The sequence below is a fragment of the Phallusia mammillata genome, chromosome 1 (assembly GCF_965637545.1).
Source record: "Phallusia mammillata chromosome 1, kaPhaMamm4.hap1.1, whole genome shotgun sequence".
NCBI lineage: Eukaryota > Metazoa > Chordata > Ascidiacea > Phlebobranchia > Ascidiidae > Phallusia > Phallusia mammillata.
This window is the reverse complement of record NC_137252.1, coordinates 14736837-14758073: the sequence shown is the minus strand read 5'-3', so window position 1 is coordinate 14758073 and position 21237 is coordinate 14736837. Positions and strand designations below refer to the sequence as shown.

At 36.9% G+C, this 21237-nt stretch overlaps 3 protein-coding genes across 4 annotated transcripts; 1 reads left to right on the top strand and 2 right to left on the bottom strand.

Annotated features, from left to right (window-relative positions):
- Nucleotides 1-535: 535 nt before the first annotated feature.
- Nucleotides 536-2389, bottom strand: LOC145227555 (centromere protein K-like). Its single transcript, XM_080092412.1, has 3 exons — nt 2192-2389; nt 1852-2027; nt 536-1603 (listed from the first exon to the last, which is right to left on the bottom strand). Exons 1-3 carry the CDS (start codon nt 2298-2300, stop codon nt 1112-1114), a joined length of 777 nt encoding a protein of 258 aa, XP_079948538.1. The 5' UTR covers nt 2301-2389; the 3' UTR covers nt 536-1111.
- A 149-nt stretch (nt 2390-2538) lies between these two features.
- Nucleotides 2539-14390, top strand: LOC145227492 (phosphofurin acidic cluster sorting protein 2-like). 2 transcript variants are annotated; one of them, XM_080092365.1, is made up of 20 exons: nt 2539-2843; nt 3023-3110; nt 3186-3275; nt 3531-3656; nt 3923-4088; nt 4639-4730; nt 5724-5852; nt 6715-6875; nt 7127-7205; nt 7845-7910; nt 7979-8096; nt 9285-9394; nt 9654-9871; nt 10166-10320; nt 10778-11012; nt 11075-11117; nt 11539-11702; nt 11992-12215; nt 12536-12649; nt 13622-14390. In XM_080092365.1, exons 1-20 carry the CDS (start codon nt 2746-2748, stop codon nt 13732-13734), a joined length of 2589 nt encoding a protein of 862 aa, XP_079948491.1. In that variant the 5' UTR covers nt 2539-2745; the 3' UTR covers nt 13735-14390. The 2 variants fall into 2 exon arrangements, with proteins under 2 accessions (XP_079948491.1, XP_079948490.1); XM_080092364.1 differs by having other exon boundaries at nt 2566-2843; nt 6712-6875.
- LOC145234949 (uncharacterized) lies at nt 14341-21224 on the bottom strand. Its single transcript, XM_080099554.1, has 15 exons — nt 20746-21224; nt 20325-20502; nt 19831-19988; nt 19639-19698; nt 19292-19535; nt 19055-19233; nt 18753-18855; nt 18283-18475; nt 17130-17293; nt 16424-16607; nt 15568-15641; nt 15169-15349; nt 14917-15045; nt 14653-14761; nt 14341-14462 (listed from the first exon to the last, which is right to left on the bottom strand). Exons 1-15 carry the CDS (start codon nt 20810-20812, stop codon nt 14341-14343), a joined length of 2145 nt encoding a protein of 714 aa, XP_079955680.1. The 5' UTR covers nt 20813-21224.
- Between the last annotated feature and the right edge of the window lie 13 nt (nt 21225-21237).

Genomic DNA, 21237 nt, shown 5'->3' with positions numbered 1-21237 from the left:
TTACCACCCGACTCAGTACCTTTAGTTTTTGAAATCAATTGTACTGTACACATTTTTTTATAAATGTTTTCAAATCATTCAAGCAATAGGCACATAAGTGGGGTGTACCAGAGTAGGGGGTTATGATTGAAACGGTGAAGTACGTTTTTCTTTCAACGTCTGTCGTCGCGGGTGGTTTATTTTAAGGGTAAGATTTAATAACTATTTAAAGATTGAATTCGTAGTGGTCACCACTATTCTAATGACTGTGTTATAACTTTTAAAATATTTTTTTACCAATCCCATTTCAGCTTGGTAGTTATTTTGTATTTGCTTTATTGCCTGGTGTCATCTTATCATCTACCAAATAAACCAGGGGTGCACAACCTGCGGCCGTACGGCCGAATAGACGATTTTGTGCGGCCGTAACAATGTTTATTAAAATATATGCACTGGCGGCCGTGACGTAAAAACAACTCTTTTGCTAAATATTTTGACTTTCAAACTGCACTAAATCGATTTTGTAAGACTGAAAAGAACATTACCAGCCTAGAAACCCTGTGCATCACACTTTATATACGCTTATTGTATGCAAACAATGCAAATAAACAGTCATCTCTTGCGTCACAATACAGATTATGACGTCATAAATAGCTCCGACTGGTCGTAAGACTGTTTAGCTCAATCTGTGGATCAAGTTTTAAATTATCCGGGCTGTTTGGACGCCATTAGATGGTTTATGTATGTGGGACAAGCCCTATTTTCACATAATACATTTCAAAACAAAAACAAGAAGGTAATTGGCGGCCGTTGGTGAAATAAAGATCTGCGATGCATCCGTCTTTCCAAAAAGGTTGTGCACCCCTAAAATAAACCATCTACATGTCAAAATTTGCACACTGTTTAGTTCTGGCAAAAATACCACTGTTAGTTTTTCTGAAGAGGTAAATATGGTCTTGGGACACATGTTGCAGTGTTACCGATGTCACAGTGACAATATGTACACATGTACACAAAAGGAAGTAGAAATAAAAGGACATAGAATGTCAATAGTAGATGTTGTGCATTACAGATTTCAGACATTTGAATGTAACCAGATACGGCTATAACAACTAAAATGTATTTCAGACAGTTAAATGTAGCTGTTTGCTAATTTAATACGATTTATGTCACCAGGATGTCTGACAGCAATTCCAAAGCGTAAAAGGAGATCGACATAAGGGGGCCAATGTTGGTCATCAATAACTAGATAGGGTCCATCTGGTTTCTCCACAGCTAGGTTTAAAAGATCATTGTAAAGTTGCTTCATTGAGACAAACCGTTTTTGACTTAACATCTCATAGACATTTACATTTGTTCCAGCAAGTTTTTGTTGCTTGGTTGATGGCACTGGAAAGTGACTGTCCAAAAACTCATTCATTTTTTTCACAGTGGTTTGTATGTCCAAGGAATGTTTTGCTTGTTTTGACTCAAGGCTTTTGACAAAGTCATCGAAGTTCTGGTTTGATTCAGTGTTTGCAGCCAATTGCTGTTGCATCGCATCATGAATTTCATTTTGCTGTTGTATCATGCTTGCTTTGTTCTCTATACTTTTTTCTAGGTTTTCCATCTGAGCATTTACAACCTGAAAAGTAAAAACAAAGTGATTGTTGTCTTCATATACAACTAAAAATGGGCTAAATGATAAAAATAGGTTAAAAACACATTTTTTGGTCAATAAAATGATAAAAATTGCCTAAATTAATGTTTGGTTGACTGTTCAGTTGCATCTCTGCAACATTTATCCAACTAAAAATCCATCTTCAACTGTTTAGCCCCAAAACCAACTGTAATGTTGTATTTGGACTTAAATAAACTCTGGTTTCATCTCACCTGCATTAATTCAGCCATTGATGAAATAAGTTCATCCAGTTCCTTGGTGAAAGTTGAAGACACAACGGCTGGATGTGTAGAGATCTTTTTAGTGGATGCATCTTGATTTCTAACAGACAATTCGGCTGTGAGATACTGATTCCTTAGTTGAATAATATCGTCCACTGTCTTTATACCTGTGGAAAAACATTAGTTGGTTTTATGAAAGAGCAAAACTATAAATCTTTTTTATTAATTAATACTAACGATTTGTTTAGAAAAATTCTTGGTAAAACCTACTAATTATTCTTACAAACACATGTTGTTGTAAATATAATGCCGTATAAACAGTGTTCAATACCTTCAGCTCGCTTAGATGGAAATGTTTCTTTTACACTTTCACCAATCTTTTCTTGCAGTGAATCGCACTGTGTTTGAAGGTCTTGTATTTCATTTACCAGAGACTCCATTATTTATTGTTTCTAGCTAAAATCATGTAGTATTCAGTTCAAAAACACAAACAAACAGCTGATGATTGTTTATGTTTATGAGAGAAAAAGCGCGCGAAAATACATCCGTAGATTTAGCGTCCGTCAATATTATTTACCCTCATGCGTTAAGATGGCAAACCCAATGATCCCAAGGAAAGATCAAAACGAGTGAAGTTCATTGCAGAAAATTGTAAATTCAGAGCTAAGAATTCGCCAATTTGTAGGTAATTGCTGATCACGTTTTTTTTTTCACATTTAACGATATGTTTTGATTTCGAGTAGACTTCGCGTGTCATGCGGTTTCGCATTTTGTAGCATCTTCTTTGCATGTTCGACCGATTTGTCATGTGGTTTGTTGCAAAAACATTTGGGTATTAAGTTTATTTCATACAATATTACACTTGCTTGCACCAAAACTAAGAACATGAATCGCGGTGGTGGATCAAGCGGACAAGCGTCCATTCCTATGAACTTTTTTGCAACTTGGGAAATAGACAGATCGTCTTCTAATTGCATACCAAGGTATTATTCTTTGTTATGAAGACAAGGCTTAGCAAAACCACCAATGTATACAAATGGTTTTCAAAAATAGAGGTTGTCACATTATTGCAAAAGCTTTTGTTTTGTTTGCACAATGATGCATAAGAATTTTCCTGTTGTTACTAAATTTCATCCACAGAAACCGTATTTTCATTTTTCAGAATATGCAGTATGTCAATTTGCCGACTGACAGTAATACGTGAATTGGATAAGGATGTCCAGTCTGTATTTATTGCAGTAAAAATGCAGGTATCAATTGATCAAAATGCCATTAGGTTTTTAAAGCAATATATATTTGGTTTTATGCATGAACTTTGTTTCAAGGGCTCGAAGAGAGTTTTTCGATCCAATGAAATTTTCTTGGGAAGTGGTGGAATGACAAACACTGTGTTAGAGCTAACCTTCAGTTTACAAGTAAGAATCACTCCCCATTTTGATTTTCATTCTTGAGGTCTTTTTAATTGTCTTTTTTTAAATGTATTGAACTTTTAAAATGCATGCTATAGTTTCATTTAAATTATTAAACACCTTTGACATCTTGATTTTTTCGACAGTTTTTTTTAACATTATTTATTGAAATTTTGAAATGAAAAACATGCTTTACTTCAATTTAAGTTCACCCTTTTCCCTTGGATTTGCCCTTTCCTAAAATCTTGATTTTTTTGACAGTATCCACACTTTATTAAACGAGATGAAAACAGGTTGCAACTGTTGTTGCAACGACGGAAGAGATACAAAAACCGTGCAATGCTTGGTTATAAAACTCTAGCTGTTGGTAGAGTAGGCATGGGACAGGTGTGTATTTTAAACACTGATCAACAAAAAAATAATAGCCAAATCTGTTTGATGCAGTTTTAAAAAAACTGTCTATCAAAGTACTTTGTAATCATTTAAAGAATTGAAAGATACCTTCAAAGTTCTTTACATAAAGTATGATTATTTAATCATTTAATAAATAAATAAAAAGTTGTTATTTTTGTGCAAAATGGCATTCACATAAAAACGAATTCAAAAAAGCACAATACTTTGATAAACTGCTATGATTTTTTATTGGCTTTCAGATTATTCAGTGTCCAATAGTTGAAGAATCAACAATTGACATGTATGCTCCCAGCAAGGAGAATCATGACTTGATTCTTGTTGCCCAAATCAATGTTCTTAATATGAGTAGTATTCCAATTGATGCAGATATGGAAAGCGACCAAAGAACAAAGCATTTAGGAACAGGTACTCCTTGCTTATGTTTATGTGCACTACGGTACATGACCTATAGACCAAATCCTTACAATAAAATATTTATTGCTTTCGCTATGAAATGCCTTACTATTGTTGTATATGAGAAACTTAGTCTGTAAAACTAAAGGATGTTTAAATACTAAGCATACTCATTTGATGATTAGTAATATCTTAATTATTGCATCAATGTATCCTCAATACTTGTAGTGGGTGGTTGGTGCATGAAGCATTATATTTTTAAATCTTCTGCACAAAAAATCAATTTTCTGTAGAATTAATCCCAGCTGCTAAAAAGCTTCTAATAACCTGTGACAATGCAAAAGGTATTGTTAGGAACTGTTACAATGACTTGATTTAAGCATTTTGTGCCCTATCTAACATCATACAACATACAATTTGTTATATCAGATCCATTTCTGTTTATTATGTTGAATTGTTTTGTTGCATAAAAGCATGAAGAACAACAAAACATGACAAATGCTATTCTAAATTTGATTTCAATTTTAGGGTAAAAACAATTAGAACTCATTTTCAATTTTAGATCGATCACCAGATGTGGAAAACTACTCAGATGATGAAGAAGATGAATTAACATATTCTTCTGATCAAGATTTAGGAAGTGACAATCCACAGGTAAAAAACAATTTTTTTTTGCTGAACTAATGCATCGTACTGGCAAAAACTAATACCAGCACTCACCCAAGCAGAAAAGCTGTGCTCCCCCACAGTGTTTAGTAACATGAATAGGAATGTTGGAATATAATGGCATAGGTGGGTAAAACATAGAAAATGAGAAAAATTGGTTATGCATTGATGTTTTGATGTTGGCAGTGGTTTATCTTTGTTCACACTAAGTTCATGAATGGGTGATTACACTTTTAACTGGCCTGTTCGACATGGCCAATGTGTGACACATCAACGTCCCTTTTGACAGCATAGTTGTTTACTTTAAACAATCCACCATGGATGCTTGTCATATTGTCAACCATCGGTGTGCATGTAGATGTGTACTTGTGTCTAGATTTTATGGTAAAATGAGTCTGATTTGGAATAACAGAATGGAATATCAAATGTGTGTGATGTCCGTAGAGAACAGTGGATTAAATACTGAATTAACATATTGCCACCTCCATTAAGTATGCGGCAGCCCAAAATATACAAATATCGTAAAGAAACAAATTTGGCAAATTTGGTTTAGGGGGCTTATACCTTAGCTGCCGATAGTGCATCTTTGTTTGACCTATAAGGTCTTGCCAGTGCAGCTGGTGACAAGACATCAGCTGGTAGAGCCTTCCTACAGCATTCCAGGTATCTGGAAAAGGCCAAGTTTCACCACAATCTTTGTGGGTGCTACAACTGGGCATTAATCACTGTGAAACTGAATTCCAATTAATGTTTACTTCCAACTATCTAGAGATTTGTACTTGATGTATTAAAAGAGCCTTTGGCAATATAAATGTCATATGATACTTTGTTTTGCCGGTGACCGGTCTCTTGGGAAGCTGCCTTCATGAATATTTAATTGAACTACAGTATTCACATAAAATGTGGAGGGTTTGTTTAAGTAGTTAGTTTACTGATGCACAGACCTTTTTTCTTCAATTATGACTTGTTTTGTTAACCTAGTTTGAACCTCACAACTCAAAACGCAAGAATCGTAGAAAAGTGAGGATGTCATCCTCATCAAGGCAGCAAAACTTTATCAAAAGCAAAGTTGCGGCATTGTTAAAAAAGTTTAAACAAGTTGCTGATGAAGTAAGTATTAGAGGAATGAGTTGAATTGTAGTGAAAATCTGTGGTATTTATCTACTTGTTGTAGAAATGTACACTCATAACAATAAATTAGGAAATTGCTATACATTTGGAAAAAAACCTATTTGTCTAATCACTGTTGTATCAAACATATTTTAATTTACTTGAAAAAAAGAGGCCTAATTTTTACAAGATTGAACAACGTTTAGGCTGTTTTCTTTTTGCATTATGTATACCATTTATAATTTTAATACCTGTTAAGGAAGCTATTGTGTACATTAGGAGGATAGTATAAACAAATGTTGATTACCGTATTTTACGGACCATAAAGCGCACCCAATTATAAGGCGCACTGTCAATAAATTGCTTTGATTAGTTTTTTGTTCATACATAAGGCGCACCGGACTATAGAACGCAACGTATTTTAAGGAGTATGGGTTACCGTATAAAGCTCATTAAAGTCCCGTATAAAGCTCATAAAGCTCTGAATATCACAGTTGCTAGTTGCCTTTACCGTAGTTTATTGTGTAAGACGGTGGTTTATTTATATAATACTAGTATCGGTACTGGTTTTGAGTGTAGCCTAGGCAATAAAGCACTACTTGTTCCATACATTAGGCGCACCGGCTTATAAGGCGCACGATCAATTTTTGAGGAAAAAAAAGGATTTAAATTGCGCCTTATGGTCCGTAAAATACGGTAGTTTCTTTATTGCTATACAGTTTAATTTCTGAAGCTTAGTTTGGCAATTTTACGATTTTATTGACATATTTCTGTTGTATGTGCCCTGCCAACAATTTGGCAGTTGCACTAAAAAAACTAAAAAGCATATTAATGGGCCACTAATAATTATTTTTTTAAGCAGGGTCTTGAACCCGACATGGTGCCAGATACTGACCACAATCCAACTGACCCTGTTGATTATGATTTTCTTTATGATGAAATTGAAGACTTTAATTTAAGTGATAGTTGTCCAGAAATTGATGACAATTCAAGTATTGTTTCAACTCCAAAGCCGAAATTAAGGTGTGATTAATTTTTTGGCAGAACAATGGGAATTATGCTGTAACAATTATGTGTGCAAGCTGTTTACTCATGTATTGTTTTTATTGAACAGCTTAGCTGCTATACATGTGTACACACAAAAAAACAATATAAGTGTGCATAAAGAATACCACAGGGGATTTGTTTGGATTAATAAAAATGTTGATGAGAGTCTGTAGTTAAAATAACATTATAATGTTGCCATATAATCACACTAACTATGTTCATGACAGACCCTTTTTTGACCGAATTTCGCACTCCAGCTCACAAACTGAGATCAGCAGCTTACGGGATCAACCTACAATCGACCAGGTATTCTTTATTTCCCACAATTGTTCCCTGAATGTAGTTTCTTGTGCACGTGCTGAGTCGACCAGAATATTACCCAAACTAAAATATACATTGTTACATTAAAAATTGTCAGAAGAGCAAAAGATAACAGGAAATAAGTTTTTTTGTCTGCCCAGTTGACATGGACAATGCATAAGCTGTGTGGTGTTACAGTTGATAAAGCAATAAACATTTTTTACATGTTGTTTTCCAACATTATGAGTCATTGTGTGTGCTGATTAGTTTGATCTTATGTATTGAATTTGAACGCACACTAATGCAGAATTGCACAATTGTCTAGTATTTTGCTTCAATTTTATCAGTGAAAAATGCCCTGTATTTTGTATTTTGTATTTTGTCAAGAGCCTACAAGAGCTAATTACATAGACTTAATAGTACACAATTACATTACAGTTCCAAACCTAACATTACTAAAGTAGTGTTATAGAACGAAATAAACGTTACATAATGAAAACTGCAGGTTTGAATTTGCTTTTGCCAATATTTGTTGTTTACAAAACAATGTATACACTAAAACTTTTAATCAACATAGACAATAATGAATACAAGGTATTAAGCCAATCACCCAACACTAAACAAAAACATGATATTTATATCCAGTGTGCTACACACAATCCGGTATCCGGTGGACACCACGACCCAGCTGAAGAAATGGACACAGAAACCGTACGTAAATCGGTCACGTGATAAAATTGTCATGACGATAAATCATACAATGTTAGATTTTTGTCCAGACTTTCACAACCAACCATCCCCCCGCCACTAGCTTATCGAAATCCTGGGACGACCCTCCTGTTATCAAAATGCTGGAATCTGAACCCAAACGGGCCTTGTCATCATCCGCCGATGCCCGTGAGTTTTAATAGATAAATATTTTTGTTGTCACAAAAATATATTCATACATATGGGTCGATATGACGTATGGTTTTTGCCCCCTGAAACGACTAGGAATAACCCAAACTGGAAGCGTTCTGTTTGGCTAAGCACCATTTCACGTTGCTTGGGCTATTACAACGTTTACCCAAAGTATAATGATCTAAGCTCTAAGGCTTTCAGTACACCTAAATCAGTCTGTGTTTTTCGTTGTGCAATGTAATGCATAAAAATCGATTTTCCTGATGAATAGCATTCTCAGTTCCATAACAGGAAATAAAAACTAGGGACCAGGATATAAAACAATTTAAAATGATGCGATTTTTTGCAGTACCATGACGTAAAACGCAGACTGATTTAAATGTATTGAAAGCTTTAGTTTATTATATATTATCCGCAACTGGAATCGTCTGTGTTGAGCGCGCGTTGGTTCAGGACGATTTCTGTATAAGTTTTTGTTTGCCCAAAATTTTTGATCCTTGTCGAGAAAGCTCACTGCTGAAATTTTATAATGTGAACTAATGTATGGTCACAAGCGATTTGTTTGCTATTGTAATATCTATGCCCGTGCTCTTCAAACTTTTTTGGTTTGGTGAACCCCTAAATTTGTTGTGATTACCTCATGCACCCTGTTTACTTAAAAGGTGAAGTGAGGTAAAGAGCAATATGAAAATTTTTTATGCGTATCATCATGTCAATTAAACCGAAACAAAAATCAAATTAGACATCAACATTTTTAAAAATACAGAGGTTCATTTATACATCATTTGAAACCTACATCTTCTTTCTAATGTCCTGAATGTCAAAGTTAATGGTTCATTAAAAGTTTGTGATGCACCCTTGTATACAATTTCGTACTGGTGCACCGTGTACACCGGTTGAAGAGCACTGATCTACGCAAAGAGGCCTGCGTCCCATTGATAGTGTCCTCCCGGCTCAACCATCGGTCAATTAAGATGCCACAAAGATAGTGACGTTATGTTACAAATGATAAATCACCCCACTGATTTCTTTAGAAGTTCAACGTTACCAAACGTTAGTCCGTTTTTGTACTAAATGTTTGAACGATATTAAGCAGGGATCAAAATTGAAAACCTACTCCGCGATACTTGTTCCGCTCAGCCCCTCCTTAAGCTTTAAAAATCAATAAAACGCCAAATTTTACAGCTACTTGTGTTTCCTCTGCTTCTAATTCACCGAAAAGTCGTCACGCTTCAAGAGACGAGTCACCGTGGAATCCAACTTCCTCATTCCGGGATAAGGTTTCGAACAAGGAAGTAGGTGTCTATAGACTATAGGCTATAGCCCCAACGTTTCCTATCACTTTTACTTTTCGAAGTGCATAATTCATTGTTTTCGTACCATACCTTCTAATTTACAAATAACAACATTGAAATCGAAATATACAGCAAACCTCGGTTAATCGTAGCCGGTTGGACCAAAAAAATATTGTCTGGATTAGGCGAAGAGTGAATTGACCAATGTTGATTAGTTCAAGTCTTCAACATAACTATTTGTACCTCATGTGTGTCCCAGACCGTCAACAGCAGTATGCACAGTTCGCTGCCTGAAACACTACAAGCATTGGAAGAAGGAATACCAGACGCACTATGTATTGTCGACGGTGCTGACCGCTACGGTAGTCACGTGATGAATTTGTTGAAGCAGCACACAACATATTTTCCGATACTCGTTCAAAATCCACTTGGTGTTCAATCGGTGTTTGCTTGCATCATTGGTTTGCTGCAAAAATAGTAAGTACTTCAGTTTTATTTAAGTATACCAGAGAAGTTTTGACGTTTTTTAACGGTGTTTTACTTTGGAACACTCATAATGCTGCGTTTAATAAATGTATGAAAAGTACAGCTTAATTCTGTATTTTATTGCAATGGACATGACAATGACCATGAAGGTAGAATGTGTTCTCTTACATATGCTGGATGATTCGGTCTCAATGTAAGACATTTGAGACATTGACAAGTTCTGCCCAAATGTTCTTCTTTCTGTATTTGTTTTTCTACATAACATTTACGGTGTTGTATTTGCAGCATGAACAGTAACTCGCAATCTCATAAACCAATCAGGGTGGCAGTGTTCGGGGGCGAGGTGTTCCTTAACAACGTATTGCGTCAGTACGTGGAACAGCTGTCCTCTCGCCCACCCGACTGGCAATCGCTCTTTACATTTTACGTTCTACCATTGGGTAAGTATAGGCATTTCAATACATACCTTTTGTTTAGGAAATTCGTTATAGGACATTCATATATCCCAAAATTGAATGAGTTCAAAAAAGTTGTGATGCTTTAGTTGTCGGTTTGCATTGTCCGTGCTTTGTTTTGAAACATGTTGTTGACAATTTTGCCTGAAGATTCCGACTTGAATAAAACAAGTATATCACTAAACAAAACAAGCGTCACAGCAAAAACAATCCATATCATTTCGTAGTTTTACTTATCTTTTACGTTTGCAGTTTTATCTAATAATGACAAAAACAATTATCCTTGTTTAATATTGTTTTTGCATATTTCCCGGTGTAGTATTTAGACCGTATGACAGTCCACATACGTTATGTTTAAGGTACTACTAAACATGTAGTATTCCGGAATATATTAAATCAGTATTCCTTTAGCACAGTATATAATTTTATCATGTCTTTTAAGGTCCAAATCGTGTCGCCCGATATATTGCATCCATCGATGCCCGTTACGCTTCGTTATTTTCCGATTCAAACTGGAGGGAATGCATTGAAAAATTTATAGACAATGGCGATCAAACCAATAAACCTTCCCACGATTACGCCTGCATGACAAGTCGTATAACTGATTACCTTACTGATGCCGGACATACTTTATCCCTAAGTGTTGCTGAAGCTATGTTAACGTTACGGCAGAAAAGGTATGTACTTTCTATTTGGTGAATTTTGTGTTTCACGGTTTTATTGATGCTTTTGTATGTAGTGGTGATGAAGACTGCACGCAAACGTTCCTGCCTTTCATTTCGGTAAGTATAACTTAGCTTGTAACACTTTTCAAAGTTGTTTTTCGTTTGTTAATTTGCATACACATGAGCATTCCACAAGAAACAATGGCATTTTCACTGTATCTGTAACTGTTTTGCATCAATATCAGATTTAGTGTGCTCTATATAATTCGATAAACCTATTAATTTTCAGTGGTGTAAATGCTTTTTGAAAAAATAATAATAACAACAGAAATGTATTTTGTCACCTTATATATAAGTACATATATGTACTTGACATGCTTTCTGTTAAACGCATGCCTTACCTTCTTCACGTTACACCGACTATAACACCTTTCCTAAGTTTAAAAATTAGGTTCACCTAGGTTTCTACTTATAGATATTAACGACGTGATTCAAATCGGGCTTAAATTAAGTTCAATAAACCCAATACGTGTTTTAGGACGTAAAAGTCGGTGAAAACGAGTTGTTTACTGTGGCCGACTCCGATAAAGAAGATTTCCAGCAATCGAGTAATGCGCAAACATCACAAGCCCCACAACTTGCCACTGTTTCAATCATTTCACCACCTTCTTCTCCGTCAGTTCCAGCACCCTTAACTTCACAGTAAGTGTGTGTGTGAAATATGTAGCAGATTTTTCTTTAGACGTTTTAATGTTTTGAAGTTATTAACTTACTACTCCAAGCAATTTTTTTAATAGTATTGATTAACAGTACTTTGTCATAATTTGTGTTGTCTAAAATTTGCTTTTTGTAACATAAATTGATTATGGAACTTTTGTTAGTCAATGTTGGTTGCATCTCCAATCCACTTTGAAGTGTTAAAATTTGCGACGATTGTTTTACTCATGAAAAGAACTTTGTTTTCAACAACGAATTTTTACTTTCAACATAGAAATTCAAGCGTTTCTTCGTCGAGTTACAGCAGCGCTGCGTCGGCCCCGGAGACAAAGCTGGGTCTTCAGGTTGACTACTGGAAGGAACGGGATGTTTCTAAGTACTCACTCAAAACCAATTTCAAATCATTTCACGTCAGTCGTTTGCCGACGCCCGGTGAAAGTGTGACGTCATCCACCGGTCTCGCGCTTGAAGTCGTTACGAAAGGAAAAAAGATGATAAGTGAGTCCGCCTGGCTCTATACTCATTTGCAGTTCCGTGGCAACAACATATACATTGGAAGTTAATCAATTTATTTTGGCATGTGGAACTTTGTCTTGTGAATAATCGAAATAAAATTGTTCAACCTATAAGTGATAAACAATGGTTTGGACTTAACTCTAGTCAACAATCCCCAAAACTGGGACTTGATCTAACTCTTTGCTGAAAAATAACTAAAAAACCTGGGAGCACGGTAATTGGACGTTTTAAACACTGGTAACATACAATCGACGGCAAACATTTTGGGGACGATGTATTTAAATGCTAACATGCTTTTTTAGTGAGACTTCCCGGAAAGAAGGGAAAAGAAAAAGAATCCGAATCGAAATCTCAAGTTGTTGGAAATATTTCTCGTTTGTTGTGTTCCTCGAAACATCAACATAGTTTGTTAAAAGGTGAGAAACTCATCAAATAGTGTTGGGTCATCTTATGTAATTCTTTTTATTGTGTATTGTTGTTTGTCTGTGATAGATTTAATTTCTAAGGTCCCCTGTTAAATATTGGATTGTGCATGAATTTTGTTTTAAAAGAAGTCTTTAAACAACCGATTTTTGAAATCGTTTAAGGGACTATAACAGGGATGGCGAACCTTTTTAGTTAAATGGGTCAACCATGATATCAAAATTCAGAAAGAAAACAAAGTGGGTCACATATTTTATTACATGTCAATGCTAAGATGCTTGTTGCTGCATTTTTTCTGAAATTCTTGTAATCTTAGGTAGTTTTCAGCTTAATACACGCTTCAGTCATATCTGAGCTGAGACGATTCTTGATTTTATGAAATTCTTGTGTGAAAACAAAGATTCGCATGAATATGTTGAACCGAACAGCGTCAACAAAGTTACAACAAATCGTTTCAAGTTGTACGTTTAAATAAACATATTTGTTGCCTCACAATTGACTAAACAATCTGAATTTTAAGACAATAGGCAATCTGACAAAGGGCTTGAAGTTAACTGCTGCGTTGCTTTTTAATCTTGGAAGTCTGGTAACCCTACCACTAGTAATCAGTATACGATTTTGAAACTACAAGTGGGTCACTGAAATTCACGTGGTGGGTCACATTGTGACCCGCGGGTCAGTGGTTCGCCATCCCTGGACTATAACATTGTATCAAGAAAACCTGCTTTAAACAGAAAATCTTTGTTTAATGATTACTACACAAAATCTTTGTTTAATGACTAAAAACGGCCCAAATAGACGCAAAAGCGACATGCAATAAAGCTTATGAACAGATCCGTATGTACTGTTCCAAAAGCTATTATTTTCATAATACCTAATTTATTTATATTTCCTTTGGTCATTGACCTCCATTAACCTCAACCAAATTTGACCTCGAATTACCTCTAAATTACGTTTCATCGCAGTAAAAATCGACGGCGTGGAATGGCGGGACATAAAGTTTTTCCAGCTCTCGTCCCATTGGTCGAGCCACGCCAAACTTTTTCCAGTGGCAGTGTTCTCGAACGGAAGTGTCTAGTTCTTAGTAGTTCCCAACTGGTGTTATCTCGTGCTCCGTGCAATAACCTCTTTCTGCCCTCGTCGTTGCCTATTCTGCTCTCCAAACTACCCAACTGTACACAATCTTCGATGGTGTGCAATGGGCGCTGTACTAGTCCAGTATTTCAATTCAAAATCAATTACCAAACTGTGCTATTTATGCCGAACTTATAGCGACGATTTCTGTGGTACTAAATACCGCATGACTGCGTTAGTACTGCATTTGCCATCTACAGATGTTTAGCTGGCGTAAACAGTATACCATCAAGTTTTTGTCCCTCGTAAAGACGTTTTTAACACCACGCGGTCCCTGGTACCACCAATTTTAATTACCTTACCCGTTTTATTAGTCCACTGTGGCTGCTAAAGTGCTCGCGAAAAAACTACTTGTTAAAGCCAAAGTGACATTTTAGTTTACTGGCTCGCTTAAAAAATGTATTTATCTATACCAAAAGTATTTACTGCGCAATATTTTTATCATTTACAATCGGCTCAAAATTTTTGTATGTCGTTTTCTTGTTGGCTCCCTGCTGACCGCTAGAAACTTCTTTTTTGCACACGTTTCGTCTTAAAGCCACAGGGTCCATCACCTACAAAGGTGCGCAACCACCACAATAAAGCCGCAAATGCAAATAAGTGCGACCATTGCTGGAACGAGATAATGTGTTTCGTCAGCTCTTTGGTTTTTCACAGTCACATTTTCGACACCTGAAAGTAAAAACAAGAACTGCAATGTTGAAATTGACTTGACAAATACGAATTCGACTTTTTTAACTCTCTGTGGGCTAAAATTTTGACTTGTCAATGTTGGTGCAGACAAGCTAGGTTATGTCGCGGAAAAGGTAAGTATCTTTTAAATGTGTTGAAGTTAAAACAGATCATTTTAATTGTCACTTACTGTGACAGGTATTTTGATCTCCATCTAACAACTTCATTCCACCTGGACACATACAAATCGATGGTTGAGATCTCTGGCTTGCACAAATGTGAGAACAGCCTCCATTGTTCTGTGCATAAGTTTAACCGGTTTCAAGTTGTGTTACATATCAATTTTTTGTTAATTGAAGTATTTTTCTGGTACAGGTGATGCATATGAACTTGCAAACTATGTCACAATTTGCAATACAACGAATATTGTATGCAAGTGTCACATTCATTTTACTTTTGTGCAATCAATCCCATCTGTCGTTTGTTCTTTTTGGAGATTGAGTGGCCCCACGGTTATAGTGTCCTTCATAGCTTCTCCCATATCGTCTTGTGATCTTCTTTTCCTAGTGCCATTTTCACACTCCTAAATATAGTAAACACTACACCGTGACCAAACGTAGATATTCATAAATTACTGGCAACAAGTATACACTTAACACAAACAAGTTCAATTTCGGTTGGTTGCACAAACTCCTTTGTAACTCACTGGAGCTTGGCAGTTCGGTGTTGCAGAGGAGATTTGACAAACTTTGAGTGCACAATGTAAGTACAGGATCTGCTGGACTGGTGCCACCCAGAGGAAGGAACTAAAACTAAACCGTATCCTAAATGTATCGTTGGTTGGAATCGGAGTGACAAATACGTTTTTTGACGAATCCACAGGGCATCTAAAAAGACCTCGTCTGTCATAGGCATTCGGTAGCAAATACAAGCTATACTCCTCAATACAATTTACTGATACACCCCTAACGACAATGGTTAAACAGTATCGGCCTATTAAAAACTGAAAACGTTGCCACTTGAAAACAGGTTCAAACAAATTCAGAGTTTTTCTGACTCGTAAGTGCTGGAATTGGAAACGGTTTACAAACGTTAATGACTTTACCCATGATTAAAGACCTTGATTTGTTGTCCAGAACCGGAGGAAGAAGCGTTGTTTGACACCCAGCATGTTTTAGCCTACAAAAAATGAATTGAAACACTAATCCCTTTCAAATCAAAAGAGGTAGCAAATCTACATGTTGTCGTAAAGTAACATACGAACTCCCAGTATCTGCGTCAAGTTACTGGAATGGTAGATAAGCGGTGTTACATTTTTAGGAATTTTAGAAAGCACCGCCTAAACTAGCTGCTTTTTAAAGTTACCAAATACTAAACTGAGAAAAAAAAGTTTTCTATGCTTAGTGTGTAAAGAACTTATCTCCCGCGCTAGGTGGAACTACTAACGTAGCCTATAAGTCAGCAATTTGCCAACTCAGCAACTATTGTCATCGCAAACGCCTAGGTAGCCTATGCTCCATTTGGTTGCCTATCGGAAATTTCCAATCCTGGCTACTGTGAGTTCTTATGGTAGCACAGGGGAGTCCAAACTGTTTTTTAATGGGGGCCAATTTTCATCAGGTAAATACGCCCGCAGGCCAACGTTTTTTGCAAACTTTTTGGTCTTAGAGTTCCAACGCAAATATACAACATTTAAGGAAATATTGGGATTTGCTATATCCGTCAGCACAATAGCCTAGCCTAGCCTACATTCTTTTTACCGAAAAAGTAAAGTTTCCTAGAAACGCCTTTGCGTGAAGTCGAAGCTTAAAGTTGGTCATACAGTTTGAAACAATAACAACGGCGGGCCACGTGAAATGCTGCCGGGGCCGCACTTTGGACACTCCTGCGTTAGTAGCTTTTCCCCCGCACTAACCTCGTTGATAGCTTGGTTTTCTACAATGCAAGCGAATATAACCCACCGTCAGTTGTAGATTTTCCAACTTTGATTTGATCAAAATATTCACATAAATATCGTCGGGAACCATTACTGCGGGTGGATTGTTTCCAGTTGATTTAAAAGGCTTCGTAAAGTTAGGATTTCTGAACAGCGTCATTTCGACAGGAAACGTTCCGAGACGTTTGCCTGCGTCGAACATGATGTTGCTGAAAGGAGCAAAAATATAGCTTGGAAACTCTTTGTATCGAATTTGTTAATCACAATAGAATGAATGCCTACATAGACGAGGGCAACTAGGCCTGACAGCAACAGCTCATCTGTGAGAACATATCTTTATGCACGATTTACACAGCATGTAGGCATACTTTCTACGTTTTTGAGGAATAGATAAATATGTTGATATTGTTTGTTTTTATAGTACTAGTACGTATATGTATCTTACCCCAAATAATGAAACCCTACCAGAAATAGAGGTATGTAGGCTACGCTTAAAATCAAACTGACTGACTCATTTTCCACAACTTTGTTCGACATGTTTTATTTGATTTAATTTAGCTTAACTAGGCTTCCACTGTGTTTTTACTCGGAAAACCGGATTATGCAACCAGTTACATCACATACAGCCTACGGTTGCCCATACCGATCGACGAACTTACAACTTCTTATGTGTTAAAATATTCTAAGACAGCAGCGTTAATGATAATTAATTTATGGTTTATTTTACATACCTTTGCAAAGAGTTTATGCCCAGACTTGACACATTCATGTCTTGTTCAAACAAACAAGTTACACTTGCTCTATAGTCGCTTGTATAACGAACAGCACCAGATAAAGCTGCATTGTCTTCAAACGTCCGCAGTGTGTATGTGTACGACAAATGTGTGCCGTTTTCCTACAGAAGCACAATCAATCAAAATAACATTTAAAATAGTACCAGAAAATGTTGGTCACCTTTTGTGAAAAAACTAAAACATTTTTGTCTCCGGTGTTTTTATCTTATTCGGCGTATTAAGGCCTACAGAGTTGTAAACGGACCTGAAATTGGAGTCCGAGCCCGTAGGTACAAGCACGAAATCCGGACCGAACCTGAATAGTTTTTGAAAAGCCCGTTAAGGCCCACAAGTTTTATTGACAGACCATTACATTGAAGCCTCAGGAATGACAAAGACAATTAACAAACACAACAGAAAATTGGTCTTGAACAAGGCGTTTTAGGGTTAAGCCCGTGTTTTGAAGGAACCTAAGCCTTAACCCGGCGCTAATTACAACTCTGTGTCTTTATTAAATCCAAAACGATATGATGGGTCCTTGTTTGGCCAACAAAATACCAGGCAAAGTCGCTTAACACCAGCACTGACATTGTTTTAGATAGCAACTGAACAGGCCGGACCTTTCTACAGGCAGCATAGTCATCCATTGATGATCACCGATTATGTAATTCTATTTGAATAAGGAACTGAAGATGGCATTAAGCAATAGGCTATATATCAGGGGTGCCCAAACTGCGGCTCCCGAGCCGCACGCGGCTCTTTGAGCCTTTGAACTTGAAACGTCATTACGAAGCTAAACAAACACCTTGCAATTTCAAACACCTTGCAGCCCAGGTGGAGACTCACAGCATCACCACACAACAACAATCATTATTGGATAGCATAGACTTCAGTGTGAGTGAATAAATTCGTTTTTAATTTTTTGTCTTGCGGCTCTTTTAAAACTAAGTTTTTGTGGTATGTGGCTCGATCATGAAGCAGGTCTGGCCACCCCTGCTATATATGTATATAGCCTATACTCCAAGATATTCATCTTTCGTTACTAGGAAAATATTTTCATTTCATAGTTTTTATATAGCAATATAGAAAACGCTTACAACTAAAAACCTACCGCAATAGCAACACCGCAAACATCCAAGTTGTTTTTGATTGAAAACACGATGTCGGTTTTATTTCCTTCGGTGCTGATGTGGGGAACACACTCGGGAACAATATTTTGTGGTTGAATTGGTGCAGTAGCATTCGCAATCACAAACTCTTGAAGTAACCTTAGGCCCAACGCCACAATTGCACAACGGTGTAACCTGTGACCGTTAAAAATTGAAAACCTGTTATGGGAGTAAAAGTTGGAAAAGCTGTCTCTATTACTTTGTCTTTTTATTTCCTTAAAACAAAGTTCTAAAATGGGAGTCCGAACCAAAAGTGCAAGTCCTACACCCGCTCTACCGAAAAAAGCATAATTATGCCCGAAATGTAATGAAATTGCGGCCACATGGCGCAAAGTGAAGCCGGATCATCAGAAATAAACCTGGCTGACTTGCAACTCTGTGTTTATAAGTTTAGGTAGATGGCAGGTTTTACCGTATTTCAACACTTCCCGGGCTGCACATAATGCGAAGATCCAGAACTTGCTCAACGTCTGTTGCATTGTTAACGTCAAATGCTGATGGCGGGCAAAGCGGACCTGAACAGCACAAAATCACATCAAAGATCTGTTATTTATTTGATCATTACAGTCGAAGTACATACGAATTATAGTTTATCGGGGTGTGTTGTTGCTGCATAACCCTAATTAAATAAACACCCCATATTTGGTAAAAATATACAAAAGCATTATTGTGTCCTATTTACATTCTATGACCACAGTACGAGTTGTTACTGACGTGGCATTAGCGCTGCATCACGAATAGCTGAAAAGCCAAACGTATCAGCAAGTGGCGATCCTCCTCTTGTCATAGAAGCGATGCGCGTCGGCCAGCACATATTGCAGTCTAAGTTCGACGAAAGAACGTATTCGACCAATGCTCCAATATTATCGGACAATGTATTGCAAGAACAAGATCTGTAGTAGAAACAAAATGATTAACATTGTGGAAGCAGTGGTGATGACCAGCGCTTACGGGCATATAAAGTCCTGTTGCACCACATCAAATACTCTATCCAGCTCTGTAAAGGTTTGGTCTGTTGCATCAGTGATGTCGTTTTCATAATATTCTTCGAACGAAGCACGGAATTCAGCTCGCGAGACTGGTGGACAACTCGGGTCGTCGTCAGGGCTGTCAACTTCGGTGGAATCGAATAAACTACCTATTTGAAAACAATTATTTGGCAAGAACTTAGCAGTTCTGTTTGGGTATGTTCGTTAGCATCAGATTCTTTGAGTGCCCAAATGCGTTTTTTTGATGACCATCAAAAATCACATTACCGTTGAGTCATAGCATTGGGTTTCGACTTTTGACAAGCTTGCCACTGATAGAGCTTTTAGCTGCTGCCGGGGCGGACTTCTGTTGTTTAAATCTTGCTCTAGCTTAGACATTGTCTCTCAGAAATGTATAGAATTCGTAAGGCCAAAACAGCAACTTTTGTCCTAGTAGGCCCCTAAAGCCTGGCAACCCAGCACCTATAGTTGCTGTATATATTATATATCAAACCTATCTACAGATCAGATTATACTTGCCCTGGTATAAGACATTTGTTTGGTTTTCCGTGTATAAAATCATGCAGTCCTTAAGTCGCTTTAGGTTACGGGACATGGGAGCCACAAGTAGGTTAGCTTCTTGCAACCAGCATTCGATAGTGTCGTTGTTTGTGTCCGGACTAAAACATAAATAAGCGGTTGCACAGCAAATCAGCTTTAAGATGTATAAGCGGTCGACCTCAATCAGTTAAAAGATTTATCTTGTATATAGGCTTGTAAATACTAATAAAACACTCTTTAGAACTAAACGAACTAATGGAATTAAAGGCGTTTTACAATGGACTTATCTAAAGACGTAGTTTAACTTTAAGCAAAGTAGTAAGTTACTCCGTGATCAACATAGCCCTTACGGCTTGTCAATTACAGAAATTGAATAAAAACACTGAAAGTTGCAATATCGCAGGTTAATTAATCAAAAAGACGCCATAAAAAAGAATTGGTAAACCAATGATTACCTGCAAACTGCGGAAGCACTTGTGTACCATTCCGAATGCAAAACCACGTAGTCCACCGGCCCTTTCCAGTTTGTAGCACTATTGTTTTTCATGCAAACACTAAAGATATCCCTCACTCGATCTGTATCATTTGTGTCGGTCTCTCGCTTTCTTATGTGCAAACCTCCAATATGACAACCTGTAGTTTATACAAACTTTCTGTTATTGTAATAATAAGTTTTTTGTGTGTGTTTGGCGCTTAAGTAAATGCTAGTAGTAAGTTTAAATATGTACCAATAGAAACGAACAAGTCATCAAGAACTTGTGTTGTTATTTTATTCAAGGCAATTGACTATAAAGTCTAAAAGATACACTTCGATTTTCACACGTGCACACAACAGTTTATGTCGTTAGCTTTTCCTGTTTTAATAAAATACTTCACCTTTGACATAAATTAGCTGATAGTACATGAAAGCAATATATCCAAATAGAAGTCGCTGACGTGCCATGTCGTTTACTTATTCATTCATCAATCCCATCATTTCACTGTGAGTTACAAATTGGTTTCTTTTTTACCTGACGTAACGCAACACACACACCGCGTTACTGTGTCGCCGTTTCGGATCGGTTTTAATCGTTGTGAATCACATCCTGTTTGCTTTCGACCCCCGTACAACCGACCTAAGGAGACAAAACATAAGCACAGATGTTAAAGTAGTTTTTTGTATCTTGCTTTTTAACCATTCATCCCAAAGAAAATAGCAGCTTCCAGAAGGTTCATGAGCATCAATGAGCTGTATCTGTAGAATGAAGAACCGCATACTGTCGCGAATTTCACAAGATTTTGTTGGCTAAACGAAAACGTTATAACTGTTCAGTTGGCTATCAATTATGCCTACGGTTTAAGATCCTTAAAAGTTAAAAAATGAAAGTA